The 13,437-nt window shown below is 40.3% G+C and overlaps 1 protein-coding gene across 1 annotated transcript; it reads right to left on the reverse strand.

Moving 5' to 3' along the window:
* Window positions 1-3: 3 nt before the first annotated feature.
* myo1hb (myosin IHb) lies at window positions 4-11,481 on the reverse strand. The gene is made up of 32 exons (XM_085165604.1): window positions 11,397-11,481; window positions 9,881-10,042; window positions 9,390-9,505; window positions 8,037-8,235; window positions 7,856-7,936; window positions 7,590-7,769; window positions 7,372-7,470; window positions 7,178-7,291; window positions 6,989-7,060; window positions 6,785-6,904; window positions 6,439-6,506; window positions 6,247-6,352; window positions 6,059-6,139; window positions 5,893-5,984; window positions 5,703-5,797; window positions 5,467-5,513; window positions 5,203-5,283; window positions 5,009-5,114; window positions 4,777-4,894; window positions 4,546-4,659; window positions 4,371-4,447; window positions 4,222-4,290; window positions 4,019-4,103; window positions 3,735-3,897; window positions 3,571-3,654; window positions 2,908-3,001; window positions 2,619-2,674; window positions 2,375-2,510; window positions 2,203-2,273; window positions 559-656; window positions 355-454; window positions 4-279 (listed from the first exon to the last, which is right to left on the reverse strand). Exons 1-32 carry the CDS (start codon window positions 11,451-11,453, stop codon window positions 253-255), a joined length of 3,168 nt encoding a protein of 1,055 aa, XP_085021730.1. The 5' UTR covers window positions 11,454-11,481; the 3' UTR covers window positions 4-252.
* Window positions 11,482-13,437: the final 1,956 nt, after the last annotated feature.

Genomic DNA, 13,437 nt, shown 5'->3' on the forward strand with positions numbered 1-13,437 from the left:
TTATTTCAAGTCCAAATATCATGAACACGTAGAGCTGCTGACATTGTAAGTAAGAACTTTCTACAGCTAAGTTATTGGTGGCATTTGGGTAATAACAGAATATACTTCATTGTATAACATTTTAATGAAGATGCAAAAGTATAAAGCTGCCTTTAATAATGTAAATAGCCACTGAGCAGGATTACAGGGTAAGCATGGCTGTTGCAACTCTGAGGCTTAAGGAGCACCATTAATCCCACAGCACTGGCATCTTCATCTTGACTTGGTTTTTGTTGACTCCTAAAAACACAAAGAGCTCAGTCAGTTGGTCGCGTGTTCAGTAATAAGTTGTCGTTGTCTGAATTAGAGACTCACCACCATCAGATGGCCGTTCTTTGCCCTGTAGACCATCGACTCCTGGCCACTCTTGAAGTCGACAAACCCCTCTCTGCCCGGCTGAATGTCAAACCGCACACTGCATTTAATATATATATATAGAATTATTTATGATTATTTATGATTTTTACCACTTTCACATTTCAAATTCAAATATTGCCACACACAATGCAGACTCTGTACCTGCCCTGCACCACATGGATGCAGTTCTGCTTGTTAGCAATAACATTCAGCTTAGTCAAGGCTTCAAACAGGAAGTCACACTGCAGAACCAGATCACCCTAAAAGGAAAAATCAGTGCTCTGTTAAATGTTGTGACTTTTCCTCTGGAATCTAAATGGCAGACATGAACTGCTTTAATTTATGGTCTCTCCAACAGTTTCTTTAGACATATTTGACTTACGCTATATGGACAACAGTACCAGGCCACACCTTTTAATCTTTGAATTCAGGTGTTTTCAGTTCCTTTACCACAGTCAGCTTTTACAAACATTTGTGAAATAACAGGTTGTTATAAAGAGCTTACTGAATTCAAGTGTGACACTTGTGTGATAATAGGACCCAACTATTGTAACGCTATTGTATTGTAAGTCAGGTAGTGAAATTTCTTTCTTCCCAGATATCCCAAGATCAGCTTTATTAAGTATTTAAACAAAAGTGGAAGCATTTAGGAAATATGACTGTTTGTTTTTGTCACTGAAAAGTCACAATTTCAGATTGTTATTTTAAGATTTTGACTTACCAATTCAAATTTACGCTGAGTGTTGGGCTGAGAATTACTAACTCAAACTACTGAGAAAATGTTTTTAAACTGACCCCAAAAAACAGACAAAAACCATAAAAATTTGGGTTCTTACATTAAAATTATGAGATAGTATTACAAAATTATGACTTACGGATAGGAAAAATGTTTTTTGAGTCAAAGAAAAAAAATTCAGATGCAGAAACAAGCTTCCATAAGGATCAACAGTGACTCATCCACGACAGACTGTATTAATAATAATGGATTGGATTTATATAGCGCTTTTCAAGGCACCCAAAGCGCTTTACAATACCACTATTCATTCACTCTCACATTCATACACTGGTGGAGGCAAGCTACAGTTGTAGCCACAGCTGCCCTGGGGCAGACTGACAGAAGCGAGGCTGCCATATCGCACCATCGGCCCCTCTGGCCCCCCTCTAAGTTACAGAGCAGGTTTGCTGAGGCTCGTGTTCCATAAAATCTGCCATTGTTCTCCTGACTCAGTAGCTGCAACGCTCCAAACCTCCTCTGGTATTAACATCAGCACAAAAACTGCACTGGGAGCTTCATGGTGAGGGTTTCCATGGCCCCTCAAGCTGTAATGTGTAGTTAGCCCAGTACTTTTGTACATATAGTTTATATTTTTCATCTTAAATTTAAAGACCTGAAAGTGATCATTATAAGAAAAACACTCCAAAATGTTTTTAAATGTCCTTGGTGTTTTAATAATGGTGCCAGCGGTTGTGAAGTCCAGACACTAAATGATTCACATAATTTTCATATTCATTAAGCTATTTAGCGAACTCTTGTATCCTACTAATTGGAGGCATTATCACGCTGGAAGAGACCACTGCTTTAGTACAGAAATGTTTGACCAAAGGATAACAGTGACCACTTAGAACAACTTTGCACTGATGGTAATCCTTCCCTGGCCCTCCCTACAGCATGATCTTCCACATCCACTCACTTTAGGGTTTAACATTTGAGGTTTGTTTTTCATTTTATTGGTTGCCCATCTATAGAGTATAAACTGCATAATGTTAAAACTTTTAAGATGGCTGTGGACAGCGGTGTGCAGGTACCTTTTGCTTGCTGTCATCACACGTGACGTGAAGAATCAGGAAGTTGTCACTGAGGTTGCTGACTGACACACCTTGAAAAAACAAGGTTAACCTTAAAATACTGATAAAATAACTGTATGTTTATATACTGCAGATAACAATGTTTTCTTTGTATTATTTCCTCACTTGTTACCTTTCAGTGAGCTGTAATCTATCCGCTGTTTGATCTTAGCCTCTTCCACCAGGTAGGCAGCTTCCTGGGTGAAGATGAGCTGCCGGAGTCGAGGTCTGAACCCGTTCCTGTCGTACTTCACCACAGGTGCGCTGTACTGTGGAGGTCCCGCTCAAAGATCAGAGAAGGTGAAAAAACAAACAAACAGACAACCACACACACGTCAAAGACAGTGTGCTGACTAAATACTAATATTATAATTTACCTTGACTTTCTCATGTTGAATCATCTGAAGCACCTTGATGCTTATATCTTCTGCACCTTAACAAATATTAATACATTTTAACAATCAGTGAGAACAGCAATCGCTCAGTCCATCATATATTTAGCAGCAGGAGAGGGTTTGCAGAAACAAGTCCACGCATTCGTCAAACTGTAGCAGATTAGTGTTATATATTCTGTCTTCCATTTAAAATCACATAAACTACTGTAGTCTTATCTATTTTATGCATGTAAGTCCACTTTATGTTAAGAAAATAGTACTGTAGTCTTACAGATCCTGGTGTCTGCGAATGGTCTGCACACACTGAAGGGATAGTTTTCTTTTTTCCCTTTGAACAAGGCGCTGGTCTGTGCTTTTAACAGCAGCTGCAAAGAAGATGTTAAACAGAGAGTATTTTAAGATCAACCTTGGAAATCTGTTGCACAAACTGCTTCCAGAAATAACACATCATGTCATGATGTAAAGAAACCCAAGAAGATATGATAAACAAAGTCATTGACATGTATCAGTTTGGAAAGAATTACAAAGCGATTTTTTTGGCTTTGGGACTTCACTGAACCACAGTGAGAGCCACTGCCCAACATGTCAACCTCTGGGTGGCTCAGAAAAGTAACCAAGATAAAGGTTTTGGAGTGGTCTAGTCAAAGCCTGAACCTTAATCCAACCAGTTTTAGGTTTGGGAGCAGTGTCACTTAGAGACAGGTGGATTTGGAGAGATTTTTTTGCCCTAATAAATGGAAAAAATTGTATTTACTCAAGTTATGCTTGTCTAACACTAGGATTTCTTTGATGATCTGAAACATTTAAGTGTGACAAATATGTAGAAAATCAAGAAATCAAGAATGTAGGTATAAAAACACTGGTGATAGGCAGAGCAAGTTTAGGTTATGTTATACATTTATTGAACTTCCTGCTCACGTACGACGGATTGTACCTGTGCTTTCCTTTGGGGAGTGATTCCTCGAACGTACTTCCTCACCATGTGGCGAATGTAGATCTTCTTCAAGACCTGGGAAACCTGGAGGATGAACAGGAGTGTTGAACGGGCTCTGTTATGTGATTACAAAAAATGCAGTCTGACATTTAAATATCACTCACTTCCTGCAATATAGGAGGAGAATTGAGCCAAGAGTCTTTTTCCAGGACGGTTTTGGGAAGGTTTTCCTTGAGCCGCGTGAGGTAGCTGTGCCTCACATAGGCCAGGTACTCGCTGTTGTCAGTGCAGGCCGGTTGATGTCTATTCATGAAACCTTTAATGAACCTAGAACAAATCAATAGATCGGTAACCTCACTTAATAAAAGTTCCCAAATGGCTCTCTCACAGCCATTACACCCACCTGCAAGCATCAGCAGCCATTTAACTGTCAAACATGTTAACTTACTTCTTGATGACCTTGACAGCCCATGCTCTCCTCTGACGTTCCCTCCTAGCCATCATTCCTCTCCAGCAGGTCTCAATCTTTGTGGCTATTTTGATTAGACAAGACATTGTTTGTTTAACGTGTTTTAAGTGTAGTAGGAGCTGATAAATCAAGATGGTTCTGGACCATTAACTAATAGGTTATAAACAAATGTCATGGCCTACCAGCCTCTCTCTGTTTTAGATAGCCTCCTTTCACCTTGTAGCCTTTGTACTTTGCCTGAATCCTTGTTGCTGCAGTAAAGGTTAAAAGGTTGAAAAGGTTGTTGATGTTTACTATAGAAACAAAAATAAATTTCAGCACAATATCTCACCCAGCTTGTGTTTGCAGACTTGAAAAGCATCTTCTGTTGCAAACAGAGTTCTCGGGTGGCGGATAAAAATCTTTGTCCTTGCGATGAAGGCAAACAGAGAGATTTCCAAAAATGTCTTTTTCCAGGTTAGTCAGCAGTACCCATCTGAAATATGATACTCATCCGTTCTGCCTACCTTCCCATCTTGTACTCATCAGATTTATAGCCCAGGTGTTTGATCAGACACCTCACACCTTCTGCTGCAGTTCCTTTCCAGTTGGGCCAAGTGTCAGGACACAGAGGTTTATACCTGAGCACAGAAGGTTAGCAAAAGACAAAAGAATCCTGATTTTTGTTTTTGTTTTTCATTTTGCATGAAAAACATTAACGTAACTAACTGAAGGTTAGAGCAGTGTCAGCGTGCTACCTCTGGAGAAAGATTTCATATTTGCGACGATAAGCAAAACCAGCACGCCTGACCCTCAGGTGTTCCATCAGTCCCAGGTATTTCACCTGATGCCTTACCAACACGTCATCAAAGTGTCCTGCAGGAGACACCACAACACTAAGAGGTCAGCAGCAGCATGTGCTGATTAAATCTAGACTGACTAGGATGTCTCTTTATAGAAATACCAGATTTTTGATACTCAAGGCCTCACCTGGCTGCTTGGCTTCATTGGGTTTAATGCAGCGGACGTACCAGGGTTCTTTCATCATTAGGATCTCAGTCAGACCCACCAGGCTATTCTTAAACTGAGTCACTACCTGAGGAGTCACAGGAAAGTGGCAGATTACGGCTAAATTCACTGACATTGGTGAGACACCGAGTTTCTATATCTTGTATTGCTCTTACAGTTTCAGGTCTCCTCTTGCTATCCGGTTCAGTAGAAGGAAAACAGTGTTTGATGATGCCGTTCTTGGACTGCCGCATAACCTAAGGAGAACAGGAAAACTGTGAGCATCTAAAAGGATAGGCAGTTACACATATGTAGGCATCATTTCAGTTCCTGTTTGCATTATTTAATAGGGTTATTAGAAGTCACGTTTTTGTAATGAGGAATCAACATCCACCAAACTGTCATCTTTACTGGGTTAAATTACATAACAGTTAAATTACCTCTTTCCCATTTCGATACAAAAGATCATTGTTTTTGTCCAAGAATCCTGAAAGTTTGAAGAACAAAAAGAAGCTTCAAGAATGAAGCTATTTGCTCTGTAGTACGTCTGTAAGCATGTAGTCAGTTCGCCGGGTTTATGACATTATTGACACATTTTAGCATTCTTCTGTTGTTACACTGACTAATTCAGTGGCATTATAACAGAAAAAAATATCAATAGTATTTAACGTCTTACCAACAACACAGTATGTAACTTCCCCGGCATAGTGGAGGAGGCGGAAGTCTCCTCTTTTCAGAGTTTTCCTCGTCTTTTGGTCTGCAAGTTTGTGTCTGCAGGAAATGTAGTTAGTGTAGGTTTGTATTATACTTGTAGTTTGATTGTTTGTTGGCAACATTAATTCACCACGTCACCTGTAAAAACTCACGTGACAAAATGAGGGTGGCCACCAATCTTGTCCTCCATCTTTTCCAGGAAGGTGAGATCTGTGGCCTCTCCAGGCCGTAAACATTCCTCATCCTATGAGAGAACAGCGAGAATTATGGCATCTTTTAGTTCATCAGCACAGTATTTGATGTGATGCCTTTTTTTACCAGTAAAGAAATGATTCCTCTGAATTTCTCCTCCACGAGATCACAGATGATCTTGTTGTTGAAATATGGCACAGGTTCCCACTGTGTAAAAGAGAGAAAAAAAAACAGAAGAACATTATTTTCTTCTTGTAAATCAGCTGTTCTTGAGCCCACATATGTGAAGCAAATTGACTGAATAATCTTATTACTTCGATTCCTTCCATCTCGTACTCCTCCTGCTCTGATTTCAGGGTCAGCTCGATAAAAAGCTGCTGCAGCTTCTCATTGCAGTAGTTGATGCAAAACTGTTCAAAGCTATAAAACAGAAATTAGTCATTGTCACTGTCTTTAATTTGACACCTTTTCTACTGAAGAATCAGTCTCTCTGTGAATGATCTCACCTGTTTACACTGAAAACCTCAAACCCATAGATGTCCAGAAGGCCAATCACGGTCTTCCTGGAAGAGTCCTTTATATAGAAGTGCACATATAATAGGACAGGGTTTTAACACTGAGATCAGACTTGCTGTAGACAAGCACTTCTAAAGCATTTCAAGCTCATGTGCTGACTTTACTTTTAGCCAATAAAATTACACTGTGCCCAAAAAGACTGCCAGATATTCAAATCAGATGTTTGCAGATTCAAAATCTGTCAGTAGACTACCTCAGGACTGCTTCCTAACCTTGTTAGCCCAAATCACTCCCTCTTTCTGTGAGAACAATAAGTTGGGTTGCTTTGTTGCTCACCATGTTAGCTAACGACTCATTGATCTTGTTGACTAGCCAGCTGAAAGTGCGGCCGTAGATGGCTTTGGCAAGGGCGTCCCTGGCATACACTGCATGGTCCACAGAGAAAGGACTAAATACCTTTAAGATCAGAATAATGTCAATTAAGGTAATTTAGCATTTCAAGCAAGTTAAAATAATTTTATAAGTTAATGTATATGCTACCTCCTCTGATTTGGCTTCGATCTTTCTGTGGGTTAAGCCCTGTTGTAGCACCTGGTTAGGAATCCCCAGCAACTGCAAACAGAAAAGAAAACCAAATCATGTGGCATCAAATTTCTTCGCGGTATCATCAGAAAGGTGCATGAAGGGGGACAAATTGTCTATACTACCTGCTGTTTTCTTGGATTTTACCTTTGACACCCATTGCATCTCCTGGTTGTTGTTAAGCGTGGCGTATCCTCGAGCATCTGCCTCAAACTTTATATTTCCCATGTGGAGCACGCTGGCAATTATTCCAAAGAGGTTCTGTATGAAATCCAGAGATAAATGGTTTTAAATTAATCTCCAACACAAAGACTGTTCAAAGATTTAATGTGCATCCTCACCTCAATGTCACTTTCGCTTAAGTCTATAACAGACAGGGCCTTCCGTACCGTCTTCCAGTCACTTTTATCATTGATAGAGCTGACTTTGGCACAATTCCCCTGAAAAAATCAATTAAAAAGTTCAGTAAAGTTGTCGGGTTTTGTTTTTTGTTTTTTTGTTTTTTGGGGGGGGGGGGGGGGTTATAAGCAGCATGAATGTAGTGCATTATTTCCCTAACCTGCACCAAGTAGCGGTAGTGCTTGCAGTTTCTCTCTAGACCAAGCCAGCGGAGCAGATCTTCTTCTCCTCCTTCCACCAGCTGGTAGAATATATGGAAGTTTCTTTCTCCGTGGTTCTGGTGGACCACGCGGGACTTCTCCAGCAGGTAACTGAGAATGTGACCCCCAACTGCACCACCCTGAAAGTGAAAAGGTAATCTTTAACATGTAGTATATGCCTAAGGTGAAACCTGAAGTCATTGCAACATGATTTAGATTTGTCTACCTGGTGGTCAAACTGGATGTCCATATATTTTCCAAAGCGGCTTGAGTTGTCATTCTTCAAGGTTTTGGCATTTCCAAAAGCCTGAAATTTGAAAACAAAACAAGGAAGAAATTGTGTTTTAAAAAAACTACACAGGATCTTGCATAGCAGAAGCTTTACCACGCACATCCAGGACACTGACCTCAAGCACTGGATTGGAAAGAAGCAGTCTGTCACGGACATTGTTGAGGACTTTGGTACTTGGACAGCTGACAGCATAGAACTGAAGTATTTTCTTTGAGGCCTCTGTTTTTCCGGCCCCACTCTCCCCTGAGATGAGGATGAAGTGGTTGTTGAACTCAGACATCATTGTGCGGAAGGCATTGTCTGCCAGCGCATAACTGAAAGCACAGCGAGAGGTCAGAGGCCAACAAAATCACATTTTTTTATTTTTAAGATGAGGCAATCCATCAAGTCAAAGAGTTCTTTGAAGCTGAGCTATAATGCTTTTGTGATTGTCAGCATATTCACAGTCATATTGCTAACATGGTATTTCTACCAGTTACATGTTAACAGTGCTCAAGTTTTCATTTTACCGTACTTGTATTTACTAATCACCACAAAATGCAATAACTGAGGCTGATTTAGTCATATTGTATCTCACATTAATGTATTACAATCATCCAGTTCAGTCTTCTGGGGACCATCAATGTCCATTCGGTAATTGTCAAGATGGTTAAAGTCTATCAACCAAATGTCAACTTTGCAGGATCTACAGGTAGGTCAGGGATTTGCAAAGACAGTAGGATTCATTCATTTGCTAGGAATCATGAATCCATCTGTTCTTTCATTTGCTGAGATATTTTAATATGGAATAAAGGCATGCCAAATAAATCTGATCATTAAGAAACTGAATTTTCACACGAAGTTTTAGAACAGAATTAAACACATTTACAGCCTGGAACAAAAATGGTTTAGGTTTCTCTCTTGTGGCCAGGAAGAGGGAGGTCTGGACTCTGTTTATACTGCTAGGCCTAGACAAGTGGCAGAAAATGGATGGATGGATGGATGAACAGATGGATGGATGAACAGATGGATGGATGAACAGATGGATGGATGATGGTGGATGTCAGCACAAGTGACTATAGCTTCTAGCTGTTGCCTTCAGCTAAATGGAGCCACTTTACTGAACCACTGCAGTGTTTGTGGTTTTGTGATAACTTTTTGAATATACAGTACCAGGGTGGATGAGTCCAAACTGTAACCTTAACTATGTGATAAATAGTATGGATTGCAGTTTGAAATGTCTGTGCTCCTTTCTTTGTGCTGAATGAAACAATATCAGTTTACGACCCAGTCTACAGAAGCACCTTGCTAACCAAACTAGGTAGCGTTAGCTGATCCCTTAAACACCACCCTGTTCTCTAAAACATCATCAAGTCAAAGTTGTCAAAGGTCAAAATGCCAATCTGAAGTTTCAGAGTGCTAATACACAAACCACTAAGTACATCTTTTATGTACAGTCTACACAAATGACATGCCAGAAACAACTTACATGTGAGGCGGCAGCTCAAAGAAGTTGACTCCGATGTAGGTATCCATTTGCTTCTTGCTGTAGATGTCTAACTCTTTATATGGGTTGACTGAGACAAGAAGAGTCCCAATGTAAGTCTGTGGAGAAAGACAAGGAAAATAACTTATGGTCTGCAACTCTTGCTTTTGATGATAGTGATTGTTTTCCTTGAACATTACGTGACATTATGAGAAGGTTCCCGGCAATGTGCTGTCCATGTAGCTTAACAATGATAAGTAATTTTAGCAAAAGAAATAAGTTCAGTTAATCACTTGTCATGACCCAGTGGGTAGCACTGACCTTTAGAGTGCTCACTCTGCAAATGAAAAGAACCAGAGCTGCTGATTCAGCAACACGCAGAGCCCGATTCAGCAGAAGACAACGCAGCATTAGGACGTTGTGGGGTTGAAGGTTGAGGGCATAATGTTTAATTAGAGTAAGAGAAAGTGAAAGGCTACACAGGAAAGACTCACGTAAATTAGATTCTCGTGGAACCGTTTCCTCAGGTTGTCCAGGAAGGCAGTCTCACTCGTGTAGGTGTCTAGGAGAACAAAATCCTGGATGCCAACGCGATCCCGGGCTGTCAGGGAGGCCTCCATGTTTCTCAGGATACGGTTACACCGTTCCTCCAGGCTCTAGGCCAAAGAAGGAACCCGTCAGTGAAATTAGATACAAAAGGGGTATCATGCTCATTTTAGTTTCATTTAATGTGAGCAAAAGTACCAATGCCAGTATTATCAAACCATTAATTTACAAAACAAATGAAAAACCATCTGCAATGTTTATCAGTCAGTTTACTGGCACTTAGTTTCATGGCTTCTACTTGGTGGAAAGATAATGAGACAGGTGGTTAATGTCTTTATCAGTAATAAGGCTGTAAAACCGATGAAGATTCAGACGCCTGGCTGTTTAAATTGACAGTGACCACAACCACTCTAATGACTGATCCATCTTTAATTTACAACAAAATGTTTCCTCATGCAAAATCGTGCAAAATCTCCCCCCTCAGGCACTGCACCTCTCACGCTTTGCAAATCCATCCAGCTGACCTGACTGGACAGTTCTGGCTTGTTGGCCAGTCCTGGTCCACAGGCTGTATATTTGACACAGCTGAAGTCAAACAACATTACAAAAGCTGCTCTACAGATAATGTGTTATTATTATCCCTGCTGTTCGGATGGGATGGATGGAACATGTGCCCCACCTTTTTCCTTTGTGTCTTCAAAAATTATCCTGTTTTTGTTGAGGTTTTCATCAGTGAGGAACACATGCACACACACATACTTACAATCTTGTCAGCCTAGGATATATGGTAAATGTCCCAATGGGCACCTAATTTCCTGAATGTTTGTCCCTATATCTGTGACTTTCAGTCAGAGCCATTTCTGGCCTTGGCTACATCCTCTGTGCTCATGATAAATCTAAATCCAGCCACCACTATCTAATCTGCTGCTGTTTCTTTTTAAGAGCCATTAATCTTGTTCATGACGAGGATATATTGAGCACCAAAAAAATCCATGTATCCTAAATAGTAAGCTGATAGTAATGCTAAATGCCTCTTTAAAAACACAAGACAAAATAAAAGAAAAAAGGTATTAAGCAAAAGTTGACACAAATATAAATCTGATCAACTTCATAAGCCCACGAGTAGTAACATTTATTTTAGTATGCATAAATACAGGATATGTTCTGCTGCTTAATACACAGCTAATTTTATGCGAGGTAAAACGATCAGCAATGCACTTTAATTACGGTGCTGCGATGTTATGAAAGAGCCGTCCAGCACTGCACTTCAGTAGTTCAGCTCTCATCACTGCCAAGCTGACCTGTCACTAAGTCAAAGTAACTGACACTGACAGGTCAGTCTCCAGTGAAACAAGCTGCTGATCTACTGACCCAGCAGAAATTCACATCAAAATAAAATGAAAGCGACGTGTAATTATGAGATCATTAAAACAGGGAAAAAATTGTTCGCATAAAGCTGCTTACCACTAAGATCCTCAGTGTGCGTGCCTCCAGGTACGTTTTCTGAACTGAGCTGAACATCTGGGTTTTATTGAAGGGAACACAGGAAACTCTGATAGATTACAGTCTCTGCTTCCTTCAATAGGAAACCATCAATAATGTAGTGAGTGCGCAACAAAGGAAGCTTCGCTCTAAATATGTATCTGTGTGCGGGGGCGCATGTGTAGATAGATGCAACATGGGTGACAAATTAAAGGAAAGACTGAAACCCTTGACCCCGACAGTGTCAGGACCCAGTGTTTCTGTTATGGGTTATTTTGGTGATATACTTCAGGTACACTTGTTCCCTTGGAGGGAAGTGTTACATCTTATTTTTGTTTTGTTTTTTTAATTTGTAGTCTCCTTCAGGATGAAAAAGCCACATCCCTCCAGTAATCCACTGGGTAGACGCATCAAAATCAACCCAATTCAACAACTATGTGAGACCTTAAACTAACGTGTTACATACAACATTCCTGTAAAATCTTCCTTTAATTAGTCACTTGTCCCTCAGTTTTCTTGTACTACAAACTTGATTATCGTGTCCATCCTTTAAAGAAATGGGGAAAAAACTGCACAAAGGTATACTTCAGCAAAAATGAGGAGATACTAATCACAGTAAACAACATCCATCCATTTAACCATCCAGCTGCTTGTCCAGTTTTAAGGTCGCAGTGGTGCCGGAGCCTATTCTTGCTGTCATGGGGTGAAAGGCTGGGTCATCACAATAACACAGGCCTAACTCAGAGTGACTATTAGAATCACCAATCAATCTAGCATGCATTTCACTGGGCAGTAAGAAGAAGAATGAGTAACCAGAGAGAATCCACCTTAAGCAAAATAATGAATTTAAACTTAACCAAAGTCAGCTATATGGTTTAATGACTGCAAAGCATGTAGAAGAGATTTTTTTTAAATAGAGATTGACAAAATTAAGATAGCTGAAAAAATGTCTGCAAAACGGTTTCCAGTTTTACAAAAAATATATATTTTATCAGAAACGTTTGTAAATATGCTTCTATTTAGTTTCTATCAGACTCTGATTTAAGACAGTAGACTGAAATATAACAGCAGTAGTAGTAAAACCAGAAACTGCAAGGGCAGTCTGCTGTTGTTGGCACTCTGTAGGCATCTGTTATTGGATGTTTCACTGGGCAGCGAGTGCAGGGCAGGGATTTTCTGCCACTCAAAGGAAATCTGACCTTTGCTGAACACAAATCAGGCAGGAAAACCGAACTATGCTGCGAGAGGATGGAGAAAAAGCAAAGAGGCGATAGATAACAGGTTGACTTTCTTGGCACACTGTCATCTGATTCAAACTGGACACTAAAAAAACAAAACAAAAAATGTGTAAACAAACAAAACACAGCAAGCTTGTATGAAATATGAAATGAGCACATATTGTAAACATCACATTTGAACAGGAAAGTTTATCTGACTGGTTGACCATCACCCGAGAGGGCGCTCCATTGTCCCTATCTATCCAGTATGGTGCAGGATCCTGTTACCCAGCCACAAAGTGGCAGTTAGGCTCCTGAAAGAGATAGCACTCCTCGTGGGCCATTGACTGACACCGTGCATCACCCAGGGCAACACACATTTAAGGGGCTCCAGGTGTCTAAAGAAACCCGACCTTGAACAGGCCTCCACCACACCGGTCAAGTACTGTACCTCCTCTGTTGGTACTGTTTCACACAAGCATCCGTAACAAGCCACAAAGCCACAGCGCTATCTTTGGAAACGTTCTTGCATTTCTGGCAAATAAAGATTTTACTAAAAATGCATAACTCATGGGGACAGTAAGCAAACCTTTTGTTTATGGCGGAACGAGTGAATACACAATTCACAGCCTTTTAGCCAACTGTTCATCTTGTCCTCTAACAGAGGAGATACTCTGTTATATTGATACTGATTAGCATATAGTGTCCGTATTGGTAGAGAGAAGAGCAAGCAAGTACTGCGTAGCTTTGATGCCTCTGATATTATACAACATATACAGCATATGGTTACAGTTGCACAGCATCAT

Source organism: Neolamprologus multifasciatus, chromosome 7 (assembly GCF_963576455.1).
Source record: "Neolamprologus multifasciatus chromosome 7, fNeoMul1.2, whole genome shotgun sequence".
NCBI lineage: Eukaryota > Metazoa > Chordata > Actinopteri > Cichliformes > Cichlidae > Neolamprologus > Neolamprologus multifasciatus.